A 15,034-nucleotide genomic window follows, 5' to 3' on the forward strand; every position below is an offset into this window, starting at 1 on the left:
CATTGTGTCTATTTACCTCTCCAGGCTGATACTTCACCATCTTGTCTTGCATTTGGTTTAGTTCATTTCTGCCAATGTCCATGGCTGTACTGGGCCCAGGGCTCAGGCCTAGAGACGGTGCTGAACCCACAGATCCATCAGACAGGACCGGCTCTGAACTGGAGAGTGAGTCCGTCCTCAACAAGGATTCAGATGGAGGCATGGTGGGCACTGGTAGTCTGATCTAAAAGCACCACAGGTTGGACAGATGATGTTCATTATCAAAAGCATTAAAGCCAGATGTAAATTGATTTAGTTCAGACTGTGTTTCACCCAAATGTTAAATATAGAAACTACATGTTTCCTTCCAAATTAAGTCTAATACAAGCATATTGTCCTTCCACTTCTTCTGTTATAATTCTAAACCTAGCTAAGGGTATGGATTTCATTGAAAACATGGATATTAAAATATTAAAATATGATGTGGTAATGTTACATCTACTTGCCATTGCAATATTCCCCATTACCTTGATTGGTCTGATAGGATCTTGCTGCAGTTGCTGCGATGTTTGCTGTTGCTGAAGATGATGCTGCTGCTGATGATGATGTGGCTGATGCTGAGCAGAGGAAACATGCTGCTGCTGCTGCTGTTGTTGGCTGCAAAGGTGATGTTGTTGTGGCGGTGCCTGGTGGTGCCCTAGTTGATGTCTGTGCTGCTGATGTTGATGTGGTGGGAGATGCTGCTGTTGGTTGAACTGTTGCTGTGGATGCTGCTGCTGCAGAGGATGATATGTCATACTTTGCGCTTTGTTCATGTCTCGATGCATTTCCACAAGTCCCTCTTCCTTCCTACCCCTTCCTCGGCCACGGCCGCGACCCCTCCTGCTTTCTCCAGACACTGATCCCATGAGCCCCCTGCAGAAAGGAGGTTCTGGAAGTGGTCGTATGCGTGGTCTACCTCGTGGCCGAGGAGGACCTTCACGTTTTGGTTTGGTTGGTTTTCTGCCTCTTTTCTTAGGGCCGTCATGTGAAAGAGGTTGTGGAGGGGGTAGGGAAGAGTAACTGGATGGATGGCAGAAGTCCATGTCCATCATTTGAGTGACCCCACTTACCCCTGATACCCCTCCCACCTTCCTACAACTGGACACCAAGTCAGGGAGCAGATCAGGAAGGCGCCGACTGTTGAGGCGAATATCAGCTGGAGCATCAGCTTTATCCTCATCATCCTCAAATTCATACTCTTGCGCATAATTTTTCTTTGTTTGTGTTTGTGGCTCCTGCCGCTGTTTAAGCAAATGAAATGAGCTAGTCTTCAGCAATTTCTTAGGTCGAGAGGAACAGAAGATAGGTGTGGTTAGACCAGTGGTGCCTGAACCACCAGGTCCTACAGCTCCCATCATTTTGTTGATTGAATCATTGCCTTGAATTGCTGAACTCAACCCAATATTTGAAGTTTGGGATTGGATAAGGCCAAGCTGATCAGTATTCACAGTGGAGGGAAGCTCATGGGTCTTTAATGAGTCAAGATCTAAATGCAGGTTGCCATTTCCTGTTCCTGGAAGGCTGTGGCAGTATTGTCCATAGCCTTGATCACTATGATGACCAACCATGTCATAGCTTTCTCCAGCACCTCCTGTTTTTAAGGCCTCCATATTTTCTTGTCCCTGTCCATGACCTTGGGTGAGGCATTCTTGAGCAGCCTGTCCTGTCCCAGAATCCCCTGCACAGCTTGACTTGTAATCAGCTGAACAAAACATATCCTCCATTGCAGGAAAGAAAGAGCGATCTTCATCATGTAAGAGAGAGTCTGGAAAGCAAATTGATGTTAGTGGTGCGAAACGCTGCTGCTGAGATTGATTCTGTCCTACTTTACTTACAGGGCTCACAGAATCAAACTGGTGCTGTTTGAGTGGATCTAACTGAGCATGTGAGAGCTGGGGTTCAGTCTCACTTGGTTGGGACTGTTGCTGTTGTTGGGGAGTTACCATATTTGCTGCCATTCTGTGAGAGTGTGGATGTCCTAATTGAGTGTGTGGAAGCTGATGGTGAGTATGTGCTTGTTGTTGGTGTTGTGTATGAGAATGAGCATGGGCCTGAGGCTGGTTGAGGTGGTGTAGGTGTGTGGGGTTGGACAGGTCTGGTTCAGAGAGGAAGTCATGGAGATCTGAGGCTGTTTGTTGGGAATGGAGACGGGGTGCAAGTCTGTGCTGTTGTCTGTGCATGTCTGCGCCACTTTGCTCCCCTCCTGAAAGTTGTACCCCTACCCCTACCCCAGTCCTGTCCAGAGCCCCACTGTCTCTATTGTTGGTCTGGGAAAGTGACTGGTCTAGCATGTCTAATGGAGACACTGAGTTCTGACTAGGTTGGGTTTGATCTCTTGGTTGGGGTCCAAGAGTGTAATGTGTATCAATATCCTGTGACTGGAGCTGGAGTTGCAACTGTGACTGGCTTTGTGGGTGAGACTCCACTCTAGTAGGTCCTGCTCCTCCAGCTGAAACCATCATAGCCTGCTGGGTTAAGGGTCGTTGATGTTGTTGTGCTGATGCTGGGGTTTGCTGTGGGTCCATCTTTGTGTGGGTGGTATGGGAAAGGACAGACTGCAGCATGTGAGTTTGGCTAGAAGGATTTGGTGAGGAATCCATCATAGAGATGGGTACCTGGTTCTGACGGGTTTGCTGCACATCTTGTGTGTTACACAAGTAAGTGCTGTCTGTTGCTTCTGAAGGCTGTTTCGGATTCATGTGAGGGTGAGAATGGGTGTGCTGAGAGTGTTGTGTATGCTGAGTGTGGCAAGAGTGTTGGGAGAGCTGGGAGTGTTGACATTGCTGCGTGTGTGAGGACACATGTTGGGGATGATGTGCATGTGGATGCTGGGTGTAGGTGTCATCATTTCCATAATGGACCACAGAGCTAAAGGAGTCATGCTGTTGTTGATGGGAGTGGGAAAGAGAGTCAGCAGCCTCTCCCACCCCTCCAGCTGTTGATTTTGTCAACGTCAACTCTGGCTTGTTTGGTTGTTGTTTCTTCTGTGATATCTCCATCTGAGTGTTGGCATCAACTGTCATTCCAGTCCCTGAACTACTGGTGGTATTATTGGTACGAATGACACTTTGAAGGTGGTATCGCTCTTCTGATATCTTGTTGATATTATAGGCCAGCCCTTTGACTTCTCTGTCAGTAACCTGGGTGAGGGGTTGGGGCATCTGCTGAGAAGGTTGATGATGCTGCGATGGATGGGGAGTTGAGCTCTGTGCATGTAGCAAGTGGTGAATGAGGAAATCATCATCATCCTCTTCCTCGTCTTGGGAGCGCTCAACTCCCAGCATACTGGTCTCTGTTTTTGGCCTGGGTGGTGTAGTGTGGTAAGACTGGCTTTGTGCTTCCCGTGTATCAGGGAAACCTTGTGGTGAAGACATAAAAGGAGGGGAGAGGATTGAGGACAAGTACTTATTGGCTCCTGAGCCTCCAGGCGATTGTGCAGGGCGAGCAGAAGCTGGAGAGTGCACTCCAGAGCGATTTATAGCAGAACTGATGGAGGGAGAGGGACTGGACTCAGGAAGATGGTATGTGGTCCTGCCTCCATTACCAAGACCAGCAGCTGTGTTTCCAGATCCTGCAGACCCGACTCCACTGACAAGAGCACCAGCTCCTGTTGCAGGTCCACTTCCAGATGATCCTCCAACATTTCCATACCCTAGGGCAGGACTGCTCGCTCTTCTGAGAGAAGCTGAGCCAAAGTTTGAATCACCAAAGACTGTTTCTGCAGAAAATGAGCGCTCTCCAGGACCTAAACCAGGGAAAGCCTTTCTTGTAGATCCTGCTGCTAAAGAGGTCATTTCCTGGCCATGAGGTGAGTTGAAGCCTCCATATGAGTGTGCCATGAGTGTAGATGGATGCTGGTTGGGAGAATAAGACTGGGCTTGTTGCTGGGGTGGGGTCTGGCCTGATAGACTTGTGCTGGATTTGGCCACAGAGGGTGAGCCATAGGAGGAAACAAGGCATTGTTTAGATGCTGACTGCTGAGTAAGTGCAGATGTAACCACTGGTGGTGGAAGTGATCCCGGTACTGACTGAGGTGGGGGTTGCTGACGAGAAGGAGCAGTCATGGATCCAGTGCTTCCCTTGGAACTAGAGGAGGAGGAGGAGGAGGTGGAGGAGGCTGATGGTGGAGTGTGTGGTGTACGGGAAGAGGAAGATCCTGAGCCTGAGGAGGAGTAGCCACTAGTGGAGCTAGAACTCTTTGTTCCTTTTGTACCAGAAGAGGCAGAGGCTGAGGAGCTGGAGGAGGAGGAGGATGTATAGGGTGTTTGAATGATGGGTCTGTATGTCTGGGACTCTGTTCGTGGTGAGGGCTTTGGGTCAGATGATGGGCTTTGCTCCCCCAGGGGACTGCAGGACACTCCAGCATGCCGATGGTGACTTGCTATCTGCTGGTAGCCTGTAGATCCACCACAGCTGACGTACTGCTGTAGAGGAAGTGTTGTAGACTGGGTTGGCGATGAGCGTTGGTAGTGTTTAATCACACTGTCCTGCCTGGGAATTGCCCTCTCCTGAGGACCCTGGGGCTGAGCTGTAGGTGGCAGAGCTGGTGTGGAAGAGAACATGGATGAATTATAAAGCTGGGAGGACTGGTTGTGGAGCTGGGAGGACAATAGGTTGAACTGGGGAGGTGGCAGATGGCAACTAGAGGAGGTGGAAGGGGCTTGGTTCTGAAGAGGTGCTGGGGGTTCTTGGGATGAACGATAGGTGGCACTCTGGGAAGACAGCAAACGATCGAAACCCAAGGTCGATTGGGAGGGTGTTTTGATGTGAAGAAGGGGATCATGGGGAGATAGCAAGCCATTGGAGGTGGGGCTAAATGTAGGCGTGTCCTGTAGGGATATGGAGGGAGTGAAAGGTCTTCCAGAGAAGGAACCAGGATGCTGATAAGCGGACAGGGCTGAGGAAGAGGGGAAGGAGCTGGAACCTGGCAGTGCCCCTGAAATAAAGAGCTCCGCTGGGGCCGGTGTATGCATTGCTAGAGGACACATTAGATGGAAAATGTTGGTCAAAGGAAGTCACATTCACATTTAACCAAGTAACATCTAAAAACGATTTTCTTATTTTGGGAAGTTAAATGAATACTCTGTATCTCAAATAATGATTCTTATTTTCTCAGTTAACGTACTCAAAGATGTTATGAGCAATAAATGTGCTTTTTAGCTTCACTCAAACAGGGTGACCACTCACCAGTCTGCCAAGATGGTGCGCGGAACTGAGAGAGGAGGGAGGATGCCGAAGGAGAGGGCTGGGGACCTCGGGAATCTAGAGCTGAAATAAGATTCATAACTGAGGCATCAGGACCCGAGGGACTGGCATGGTGGAGGCTGGCATCAAACAGCCCAGACAGGCCTAGCAACAAACCACAACCTTCACTTAATTCATGTGAACCATATCATAAATTACATTATGATAGCAACAGTACAATAACATATAAACAGTATACATTTTTACTCCTTCCAAACAATGTGTTTCTATTTTTATTGACCGAAGGCTTCACAGAGGTGCTGCCAGATTCCAATAGAATGAACTGGTTTTCTCAATGGACAGTATTTCACATAATGCACAACCAACAAATATTTTCAGAAAGGTAAGGAAATAGTGGAAAAAAACATGTATTGAGTCTTCTACAGCCAGAAATAAAATCATCAGAGTACTTGTTCAGACATTGATACCAGATACTGGCATGATACTGATCCCAGGGTTTCCATCATATCCATTTCACAGCAGTGGCCTGCCACTCTAACAGACAAGTTGAATGTCACCTTCTGTTTTTACAGATACATGATCAATCCTTACCGAGCGTGCGACCAGTAGCACCCCAGGCTCCACCTTCTCTTGAGCTTCCCGGGTGATGGTTGGTTGCATAGCCTTGGAGGGGGTGGGGGGCACTATAGGCCTGTCTGTGGATCAGCTCTGAGTCTGGGTGGGATGATCTGGAGCTCCCATACATGAGGCTGAGGAACAGATAGACAGTGATGTTCATCAAAACTCATTCACAATCAACAATCTATACCAGTCTATAGTTATACCAGACAAACCTGCCAAACAGATCTATGCTTTTGAATAGGCCCAGGCAATAAAGCTATACTCATATTTACAATATAATTTCTTTATAATGATAAATGTCACCATCACAATATATATTATTTATTGTATGTATGGGTTTTAACGCTGTTAAATTTGTTAACAAACACAAAACATTTACATGTTTTCATTTTGTTGAATAAAAAATTAGATTGCACTTAGGGATGTTAACATTTAATCGACTAACGATTAATTGTCGATAAGAATTTGCTCGATTAAATTATTAATTGTTGGTTAATTGCCCTTTTCCGCCCGTCCACACCTGTCTGACGGCTGCCGGTTTGTCCGCGCTGCAACGCCGCAGCTGGGATAGCGGGTCATTGAACCGGATCATGGCGTTGATGTGTGAGAATGTCTTTATGGACATGGTGGAGCCAAACACAGACCGGCCCGTCTGTTTGTGGGAGCGGTGCACCCCCGAATAATTACACGCACAAATGCGGGGTTGGTATCTGATTGGAGCGTTTTCCGTGGACGTTGGTGTAGTCCACGGTCAGTGAGACAGAAGTTGAAAACATTCTCCAGGCTCCTGATTCGGGACACAGGTATGTCGAGCATTTGCGAAGCTTTAGGAGGTGGGGAAAAGATAAATGAGCGAAAAGTTTCACTTACACTTCTGCGGGGGCACGGACACCGTACCCCCATTGTTAGAAGTAGGACGGAAAGTGACGCACGCGCGCGGTTACCAACCAACACGCAGCGCGACGAAACGCACGCGCGGGCACCCAGCCACCCACCGGCGAAACGCACGCGCGTGCACCCCCCATTACACACCGCCACATCAGCAGACGAATTCCACAGGAAACACTGACTGTATCAAACGGTTAAAAAAATCAATCATGAAGGAATATGACATAAAGTATATAAGCAATATTTAGCTTTTATTCTTACAGATCGTTTTGAAAAAGAAATTCAGGTTCTCAGGAAAATCGCCGCTTATCAATTAATCGTTAATCGATCGATAAGGGCAACCAACTAACGATTAATGAATTAATCGATAATTTGCATCCCTAATTGCACTACTTTCATTTACTTTGATTAAATTACAATTACATCAAAATGAAGATAAGCACTAAATCATCATATCAGAGACTAGAAATGTGTTTTTGTCTTGTTACGATTCATCTTATTACATTTACATCACATTTATTGTGATGATTAGCAATATGAATCTTTTCATTAACCAGCCCTACTTTTTAAGTTAATTTACTTATTCAGAGCATTAAACACTGTAATGTCTAGTAGTAAATGTAAAGTAAATGACCACATCTCCTGCTGAAATGTTAGTGTGACTCAGACAGAAGATATGTTTACACACAACATACTGTAATTAGTATTTATTCATATTACACTTTATTCATGTTATGGTACTGTTACGTAATGTCAGTGAAACGAAACATCTGCGCAATGACCAGAGAGGTGACAGAATACCACAGACCATTACACTGAATACAAATATGAGGTGCTATAACATATAGCTATAATTATACAGGGGCTCCACCTCTAAAATGGTTATTATAGTATCACATAAGTGCACATAAGTACCACATCATATTGGCCTGATATTCATTCTTCAGAAACAAAACAAAAAAAACTTCCATCCTATGCATTTATTTAAATAAAGTGATTTAGATAAACTTATATACATACATGTGAGTACACATAACAACCACCCAAAATGACATGAAGGATGTAAAACCAAGGGAAAAAGAGAGAAAAGGAAGAAGAAATGAAAAGGTGGGTTTTGCGTTTCAACTGAAGCAGAAGACAGGAAATATCAGACAAAAAGGATATTTTGGGATATCCCAAAAAACAAGTTCATCCTCACACACATACTCATAACCCATAATATATACATAGTAGATGCATACACATTGATGCATATACACTCTTATACTTAACACAATGAGAAAAAGTGAGAAACAAGCTGAATGAATTATTTACTTCTGTCATTTCTATTCGAACATCAAATCTACCATACTTTCTTTTGTTTGAGCAGTTTGATGAATTAGGCACAAGATTTACATCAAGTTGGTGATAAAAAACAGTCTGAAACAAAGATGCCTGGATAATGAATAAACAAATAGCAAAGTGGCAATGAAACGCAGCAGAATAAATCCAATTCAATGAATTCCCAATTAAACTGTCAAACTTCTCAAAATAACATTTCTATCTAGAACAATGAAAGAATGCATTCTATCAGAATTAACAGCTGTTTAGTTTTGACACCTACCAACAGACACAACCATTGTTACTGCTCCAACATACTCATGCTGTATTCAATAAAAAAATAAGGTAGTTTAAATCAGCATATTGATGTTAAAATGTAACTTCACTGACCGCATGAAAAGGGCAAAAAAGAGCAAGGGCAGGTGGGGGAGGTGAGGAGGGGTGAGTTGGAGGTGTAAATGAGTAAGACAGGTTTGTCCTAGGATAAAGAACCACAAGTCACCAACACAGAACGACACAACTTTATTTATGTTACTGTTATGCCCCTTAAAAAGGTAGATCAGTTCCAGCATGCGCTATATTTAGAATACGTTCACTGCTTTACTTTGCCTGTAAACAGTTCTTTCCTATGGAAAACTGAAGAAACCAACCTGGTTCCATTATTACGTGACACCCAGTGTTTTAATGTGCAAGGTTTTCTCTACTGTTATATGGCTGAGGAGCAGCGCAAAAGCACTTTGGGCATCATATCAGCCTCAGATCATCCCAAACTAACTAAAATTACTTTTTCTGCATCTAATGACTATAAATGATCCCCCGTTCACTTCACCAAGTTTTGCTTTGGGTGCTTTTCTAATATTTTTCATACATATATAATAGAACTGCAGCTATCAATTATTTGGTAATCAATTAATCTATATATTTTCCTCAATTTGATTTGATTAAATGATTATTTGAAGAAGAGAACAAAAAATAAAATTTGAAAAACACATCTGACAAGCAACTTGTCCTTTATTCCAGAACCAGCTGAAACAATATCCACAAAAAGTATAAAAGTAAAAGGATATATGAAAAGTATCTACATAAAAATAATAACAATAACAACAGTATAAAAGTATATATAAAAATATCTATAGAAATAAACAACAACAAACAAGTCAAATGACATCTACAAACAATATGTGCACTGCAGTCTTCAACAAAATTGTATCCAACTTACTAACAACTTAAGATGGAACTAACATGCAACTGAAAAAAATAAAGACAAATAGTTTTAATGTTTGTGTGAAAACTTAAAAGCTTAAAGAAGTAAGTGATGGTTCCAATGAAAAAAGTGAGCATAGACATTTTCTGCCTTTCTGTTCTTGTCTCTTTCAGAATGACCTCCAGGCTGCACAAAGCTGCACCTAAGTCTTTCATATACTTATGAAAAAGCTTTATGCAGCACCTAATAAAACCTCTGAAATCCCAGTAGAGATCTAGATGAAAGTCAGTGATCTTGGTGGCAAAACTGCTACCCCATCAACTGAGTCTGGTGGTTTGGTGGACTCTACTTTTAGGCCAGGCGGTACACATGCCTCTTATGGAGACAGACAAAGAACAATTTTTAACACCAAATTCTGAAAGTACAGGAGACTCAAGTGTATGACTCCACCACCACCATTCATCTGACTAATGTCAATGGTGCTTTATAAAATTTTAGTTCCACACTATAAAGTATTGATTGAGTTTTATGTTGAGTCATAAAATTTAGTTTACAGCTAAAAATTCAAGTATGCAGTACCCCTAAACAGCCCATTAGCTTGTTATCATGTCAGTATGTTTAGCACATTAGCATGTTTTTGTTCTTTCCACTTAAATCAAGTTGCATGTCTCACAACAAAAATGTAAATACTAAAAATTCTATTCTATGATTTTCTGAGGAAACATGATTTTATACTGGCTACTGTTAATGGCCACCTGAGAAGGGTGAAACAGAGAGCCACCAAGCACATATAGTGGTTAATTCTAATAAACACATCCTGTCTGTTATTGAGGTTTTGCACACATGTCACATGATCACGTGGTTTTCTGTTTACAACGTGATATTGGTAGGCAAGCTTTCCTTGGATCGTACAATTGCCCATTGTTGGTGATATTTATCTTTCTCCTGTGTAGATCTACAATAACGTAAAGCTTTAAGCAGTGTGATCATGGTAACCACATGTGTTGTGGTTGGTTGCAATAGATGAGTTTCATGTGACATATGCATTCATTAAGTCTTGGAGGAGGAAGTCACGCTGAGTTCGTAGCGTGTTAAACGATGGACCTGCTAAACTCCTGTGTGCCGTTTATTACTTAGCTTTCACTAAGTACAAGTTAGGCAGAAAGACTGCTCGGTTCCATTGGTGGCAGCGGTGGTTCTGTTCTGCCGACTGCTGTTTATAGTTATAACCGCGGTTAGCGTAGCTTCTCAGTATAAGTAGCCTGCATGTCTGTTGCGCTTAGTGGCGTGGAAAAAAAGGATTATCATTATGTGGTACGGTGATGAAGACCCCTTTAAACCTACCAGGAGGGCTTCCCCTGGCCTATCACCCAATAGAGAGAGAGAGTGATTGTGGATGTACCTGCCCCCTTTGCCGGTGTCCTGTCAAGCCACCCTACCTGTCAAGTTGAGCTACCTAGCGCTACTGAGCATGTGCATGACCCCTAACCATTTTCACAGTTTAAATGCCCATCGATTTGTGCTACCCCAGGCAGAAGTGAGTCATATTTGTAAGTATATTTCTTTTATAGTGCCTTTTGAGCAGTAAGCATGGAAGCAATTATGTGCATGTGCACGAAAGATAGACGTAGAATATTGACGTGAGATGATAATAGCCTAAGGAAGTTCTCATTGTATGATATTAGCATTATGTACGTGGGTTAGGTGGGTGTTAACAGCATTTACATTATTGTTTAGGTTAGTTCAACAGATGCCAATAATGGTAGCCGAACATTTAACTGACTAAATCTATGTGGACAATTCCTGTAAGCAATTACATGTGCACGAAGGATAGACATAGAATATTGAAGTGAGATGATAATAGCATAAGGAAGTTCTCATTGTATGATATTAGCGTTAAGTACGTGGGTCACCTCAGTGTTAATGGCATTTAGATTATTCTTTGTTAGTTCAACGAACGACAACAATAGTAGCCTACCATTTAACTGACTAAATCTATGTTTACAGAGCTTTATCAAATAGAAGTTATAAGCCTGTATAAATATGTTACCTGTAGCGGGAGCTTTATTTGACAGAAGTTATAAAAGCCTGTCAAAATGAGCATCCTTTACCCATATTCGTACGAATAAGTAAATAATGGTGTTTTTCTACAGTAGAAGCATTATTTCATCTTGAAATAGGCGTGTCGAAACATAAGGTAGCATGTTTTGACGGGATAGCGTCAATCGACAGACGTCGCTGTCGATATAAGCTACTGGTAGCTTACTTCGACGGAGCAGCTCAACTCGACAGAACACCAGCGATGGCAGCCAGAGTTTCCTCAGCTGGAAGTGGCAGTCAGAGCTACAGTGGGCGACACCAGTGAGTTAAGCGGGGAGCTGGTGAGAATACTCCCCACCTGTCTGTGCAAGTCTGCTTTTCTACTATGGGACAGCCTTCCCGATGCGGTCAAGTCAAATTATGCGGCTGTGAAAGAGAAGATGGGATCGGCTTTTGGACAGAGACAGTTTATGTGTTAGGTATTGAGCATATTGGGGTTATTGGCCACTACTGCCACCCATTGTTGTGCGTAGGTATTATGCTATTCACTGTCCTGGGTACATTGTTGAGTAGAAAACGAATAAAGCAGGCACATGTTGCTCCCTGTTCCCGAGCTGATCTATGTCCCGTTCATTCATGTTGTATTAAGTATAATTTGAGGAAATACACAGAAGATACAACATTATGGACCGTTTTAGAGCTAACATATCAGCTCCTTCACGAGTTCCGGGGGAGAGCCTGGAGGTGTACACGGCTGATGTGAGCCGGCTGGTAGCTGGTACTCATGTTTTTACCTCCAAGTTGTGTGCGCATCACTGTTGTTAGTAAACATTGAAATTCATGTATCACAAGCAGACATACTCGCAAATAATAAAACATGCAAACATAAGTCCAAAGAAAAACACGATATAAAACAACAGTTCTGACTTTCTGGATCCAGATAGCGTGCCTACCAATATGGCGGTGTAAACAACAATCACATGACCAGTGATGTCAGCTGCAAGTCCTCAATTGTCACAGTCTGCTTTGCTGCTGTCTCCTCCCCCACCTTGCCACACCTCGTCAGCCACATCAGTTTCATCTGTGACTCCCAACTTTCTTCATTCTTTCATTTTTGGTTTTGATTGGTGGCTGGCACCTGACTTAACATGTGCATTACCGCCACCCACCTGACTGGAGTGTGGTACAGTAGATTACCAGGAAAACAGATAAATAGTAATATATATACATATATATACAGCTCTGGGAAAACATAAAGAGAACCCCGACAATTTCCTCTGAAATCAGCATGTCTGCATGCATGACAGCCATTCCATTCCTGTGTTTGTTGAATTCCAGCACAAGCACACCTTATTCTACTTAATAAACACCTGATCCATGCCTTATTTAAGAAGGAGAAGTATAAACACCACTACTGTAGCCATCACTAACTTCTTACAATAAGCAAAAATAGTGCTATTAGTACTGCAAAAGTAACAAATCAAAAAATAACTATAGAAAACTACTCGATTTCTGCTCTGGCAATGTTCCCAAACTCTGAGGACTGGTTTTTCTATTAGGACAATGCACCTTGCCTCAGCTAGGTCAATAAAGGCGTGGATGATGGACCACCAGATGAAGACCCTGTCATGGCCAGCCCAATCTCCAGACCTGAACCCACTTTGAAAACTTCTGGAGGAAGATGGATGGTCACAAGACATCAAGCATTGCTGAGCTTCTTGAATTTCTATGTCAGGAGCTGCATAAAGTCATCAAACAGCAATGGTGGAGAGCCAAGACACGTGAAAGCTATCATTGCAAATCAGGGTTATTCCAACAAATATTGATGTCTGAACTTTTCCAAAGTTACAGAAGTGTTGTGTTGTTTAGAAATCAGTATGAACTGATTTTCTTTGCATTATTTGAGGTCTGAAAACACCTGCATTTTTTTGTTATTTTGACCATGTGTCGTGCTCTGCAAATACATGCTCTAAATAACAATATTTTTATTTGAAATTTGGGAGGAATGTTGTTGGTAGTTTAGAGAATAAAACAAAAATGTTCATTTTACTCAAACACATACCTATAAATGGTAAAATTTGAGAAAGTGATAATTTTGCAGTGGTCTTTTATTTTTTACAGAGCTGGATGTACCCATACATGCCTAACAAATGTGACTCCCAACTGCTGTCATCTCCCTCACCTCTCCACACCTCATCAGCTGAATCAGTTCCACCTGTTTCTCCTAGCTGTGCCTAATCACTTGGCCAGTATTTAAGCTGCCCCTATTCACTTGTCTTTGCGGTGTGTGTGTTTTCTTCTTGCTTGATTTTCTGGATCTGACCTTTCCTGATCCTGGCCATGTCTCTTCATCTCAGCCCTGGTACACGTAACCACAGTCTTCTGTATCTGATAATCCTGTCAATACATGTAAATAATTGGTGTAAAATGCAGTTTGTCATCTTTTCATGGTCATCAGATATGACCCATTTGAATGTTCAGAGGTTCCATAGTGATTGTGGAAACATCGTCCTCTTCTACAACATTGATTCACCAGTAAAACCCATGGAGTTTGATAAATTACAGTACTTGGAGACACTTGTTCAGTTAATGATTTATTTTGTTGAATATTCTTTTTTTTTTTTTTTTTACCTCCGCCAAGTTTAACGGTGGAGGTTATGTTTTCATTGGGGTCTGTCTGTCTGTCTGTCTGTCTGTCTGTTTGTTTGTCTGTTAGCAAGATAACTCAAAAAGTTATGGATGGATTTGGATGAAATTTTCAGGAAATATTGATAATGGACAAGGAGCAAATGATTAAATTTTGGTGGTGGTGGGGTGGGGATTATTCTGCCTTGGCAGAGATCTGAGTACTTTTCTAGTTTCCTAATTTTTCTGTTTTGACATAACATTTGAATTCACTCTGAACTTTTATGAATATCTTGATGATCAGTAAATTAAATATAGGAAAACACATGATTTTGACTGACAAATGCAAAATGCAGAGGATGATATTGTAATAAATGGTGCTAAATCACTTGAAAAAGACAAAAATAATAATTTGAAAGTTGTGACAAAAATAGATCTGGATCTTTTAAGGGTTAATTTTGAGACTGTATAACTTGAAAACTTGTGTAAACCTGTATTGCATCATTTTAAGGCTCTTTGACCAAATCTAAGGCCTACAATGAATTTTGTTGACTCTTGGCTTCAAGACCGCATTGGTTAAGCTCATATTTAGAACAACTCATTTTCATTCAGACATTTAGTTTCTAATGTTTCATTCCTCTCAAAGGTATTTGAATCATATTCCTGCTAGGTAATTCCAACATAACATAATGAATTGAAATATATGTATCATAAAATTGGAAATGAGCAAACAGACACAACAGCAAAGCTAATTTTGACAAAGGTAATGTTGACAATATAAAGTCAATACCCGTTATCAATACCTGCGTCATGCAGCTCAGTGACCAACTATCACTGTTAACTAAGACTCAGAGCTACAGCCAAATGCACAACCCAGCTGAGAAAAATGGCAGTGAGTAGCTTCTAATTTCAATAATCCATCACTTTGCAAAAGAGCATCAAAACTGGACAACCCCAGATTCATCACACTCATTAAACTGAAATAGTGAATGGGTGTTGTGGAGCATGAGACATTATTTTCACACAGTGATTGGACATTGCAGTCCGAGTCCAGACATGTAGTTCGGGGTAGATTTTAAATTTTACACACCGGTCCACCTCTCCCATCAC

The 15,034-nt window shown here is 42.3% G+C and overlaps 1 protein-coding gene across 4 annotated transcripts in view; it reads right to left on the bottom strand.

Moving 5' to 3' along the window:
• The window catches only part of prr12b (proline rich 12b), a 47,013-nt gene that overhangs the window by 22,136 nt on the left and 9,843 nt on the right, over window positions 1-15,034 (bottom strand). For 2 of the 4 annotated variants that reach the window (XM_030141988.1, XM_030141987.1), the window contains exons 2-5: window positions 5,818-5,975; window positions 5,209-5,370; window positions 507-4,996; window positions 17-223 (exon numbers count right to left, since the gene is read on the bottom strand). In XM_030141988.1, the coding sequence (XP_029997848.1) occupies window positions 17-223; window positions 507-4,996; window positions 5,209-5,370; window positions 5,818-5,975 (5,017 nt within the window). The remainder of the gene's footprint in view (window positions 1-16; window positions 224-506; window positions 4,997-5,208; window positions 5,371-5,817; window positions 5,976-15,034) is intronic. The other 2 variants (XM_030141990.1, XM_030141989.1) reach the window with 2 other exon arrangements.

This window comes from Sphaeramia orbicularis, chromosome 8 (genome assembly GCF_902148855.1).
Source record: "Sphaeramia orbicularis chromosome 8, fSphaOr1.1, whole genome shotgun sequence".
Taxonomy (NCBI): Eukaryota; Metazoa; Chordata; class Actinopteri; order Kurtiformes; family Apogonidae; genus Sphaeramia; species Sphaeramia orbicularis.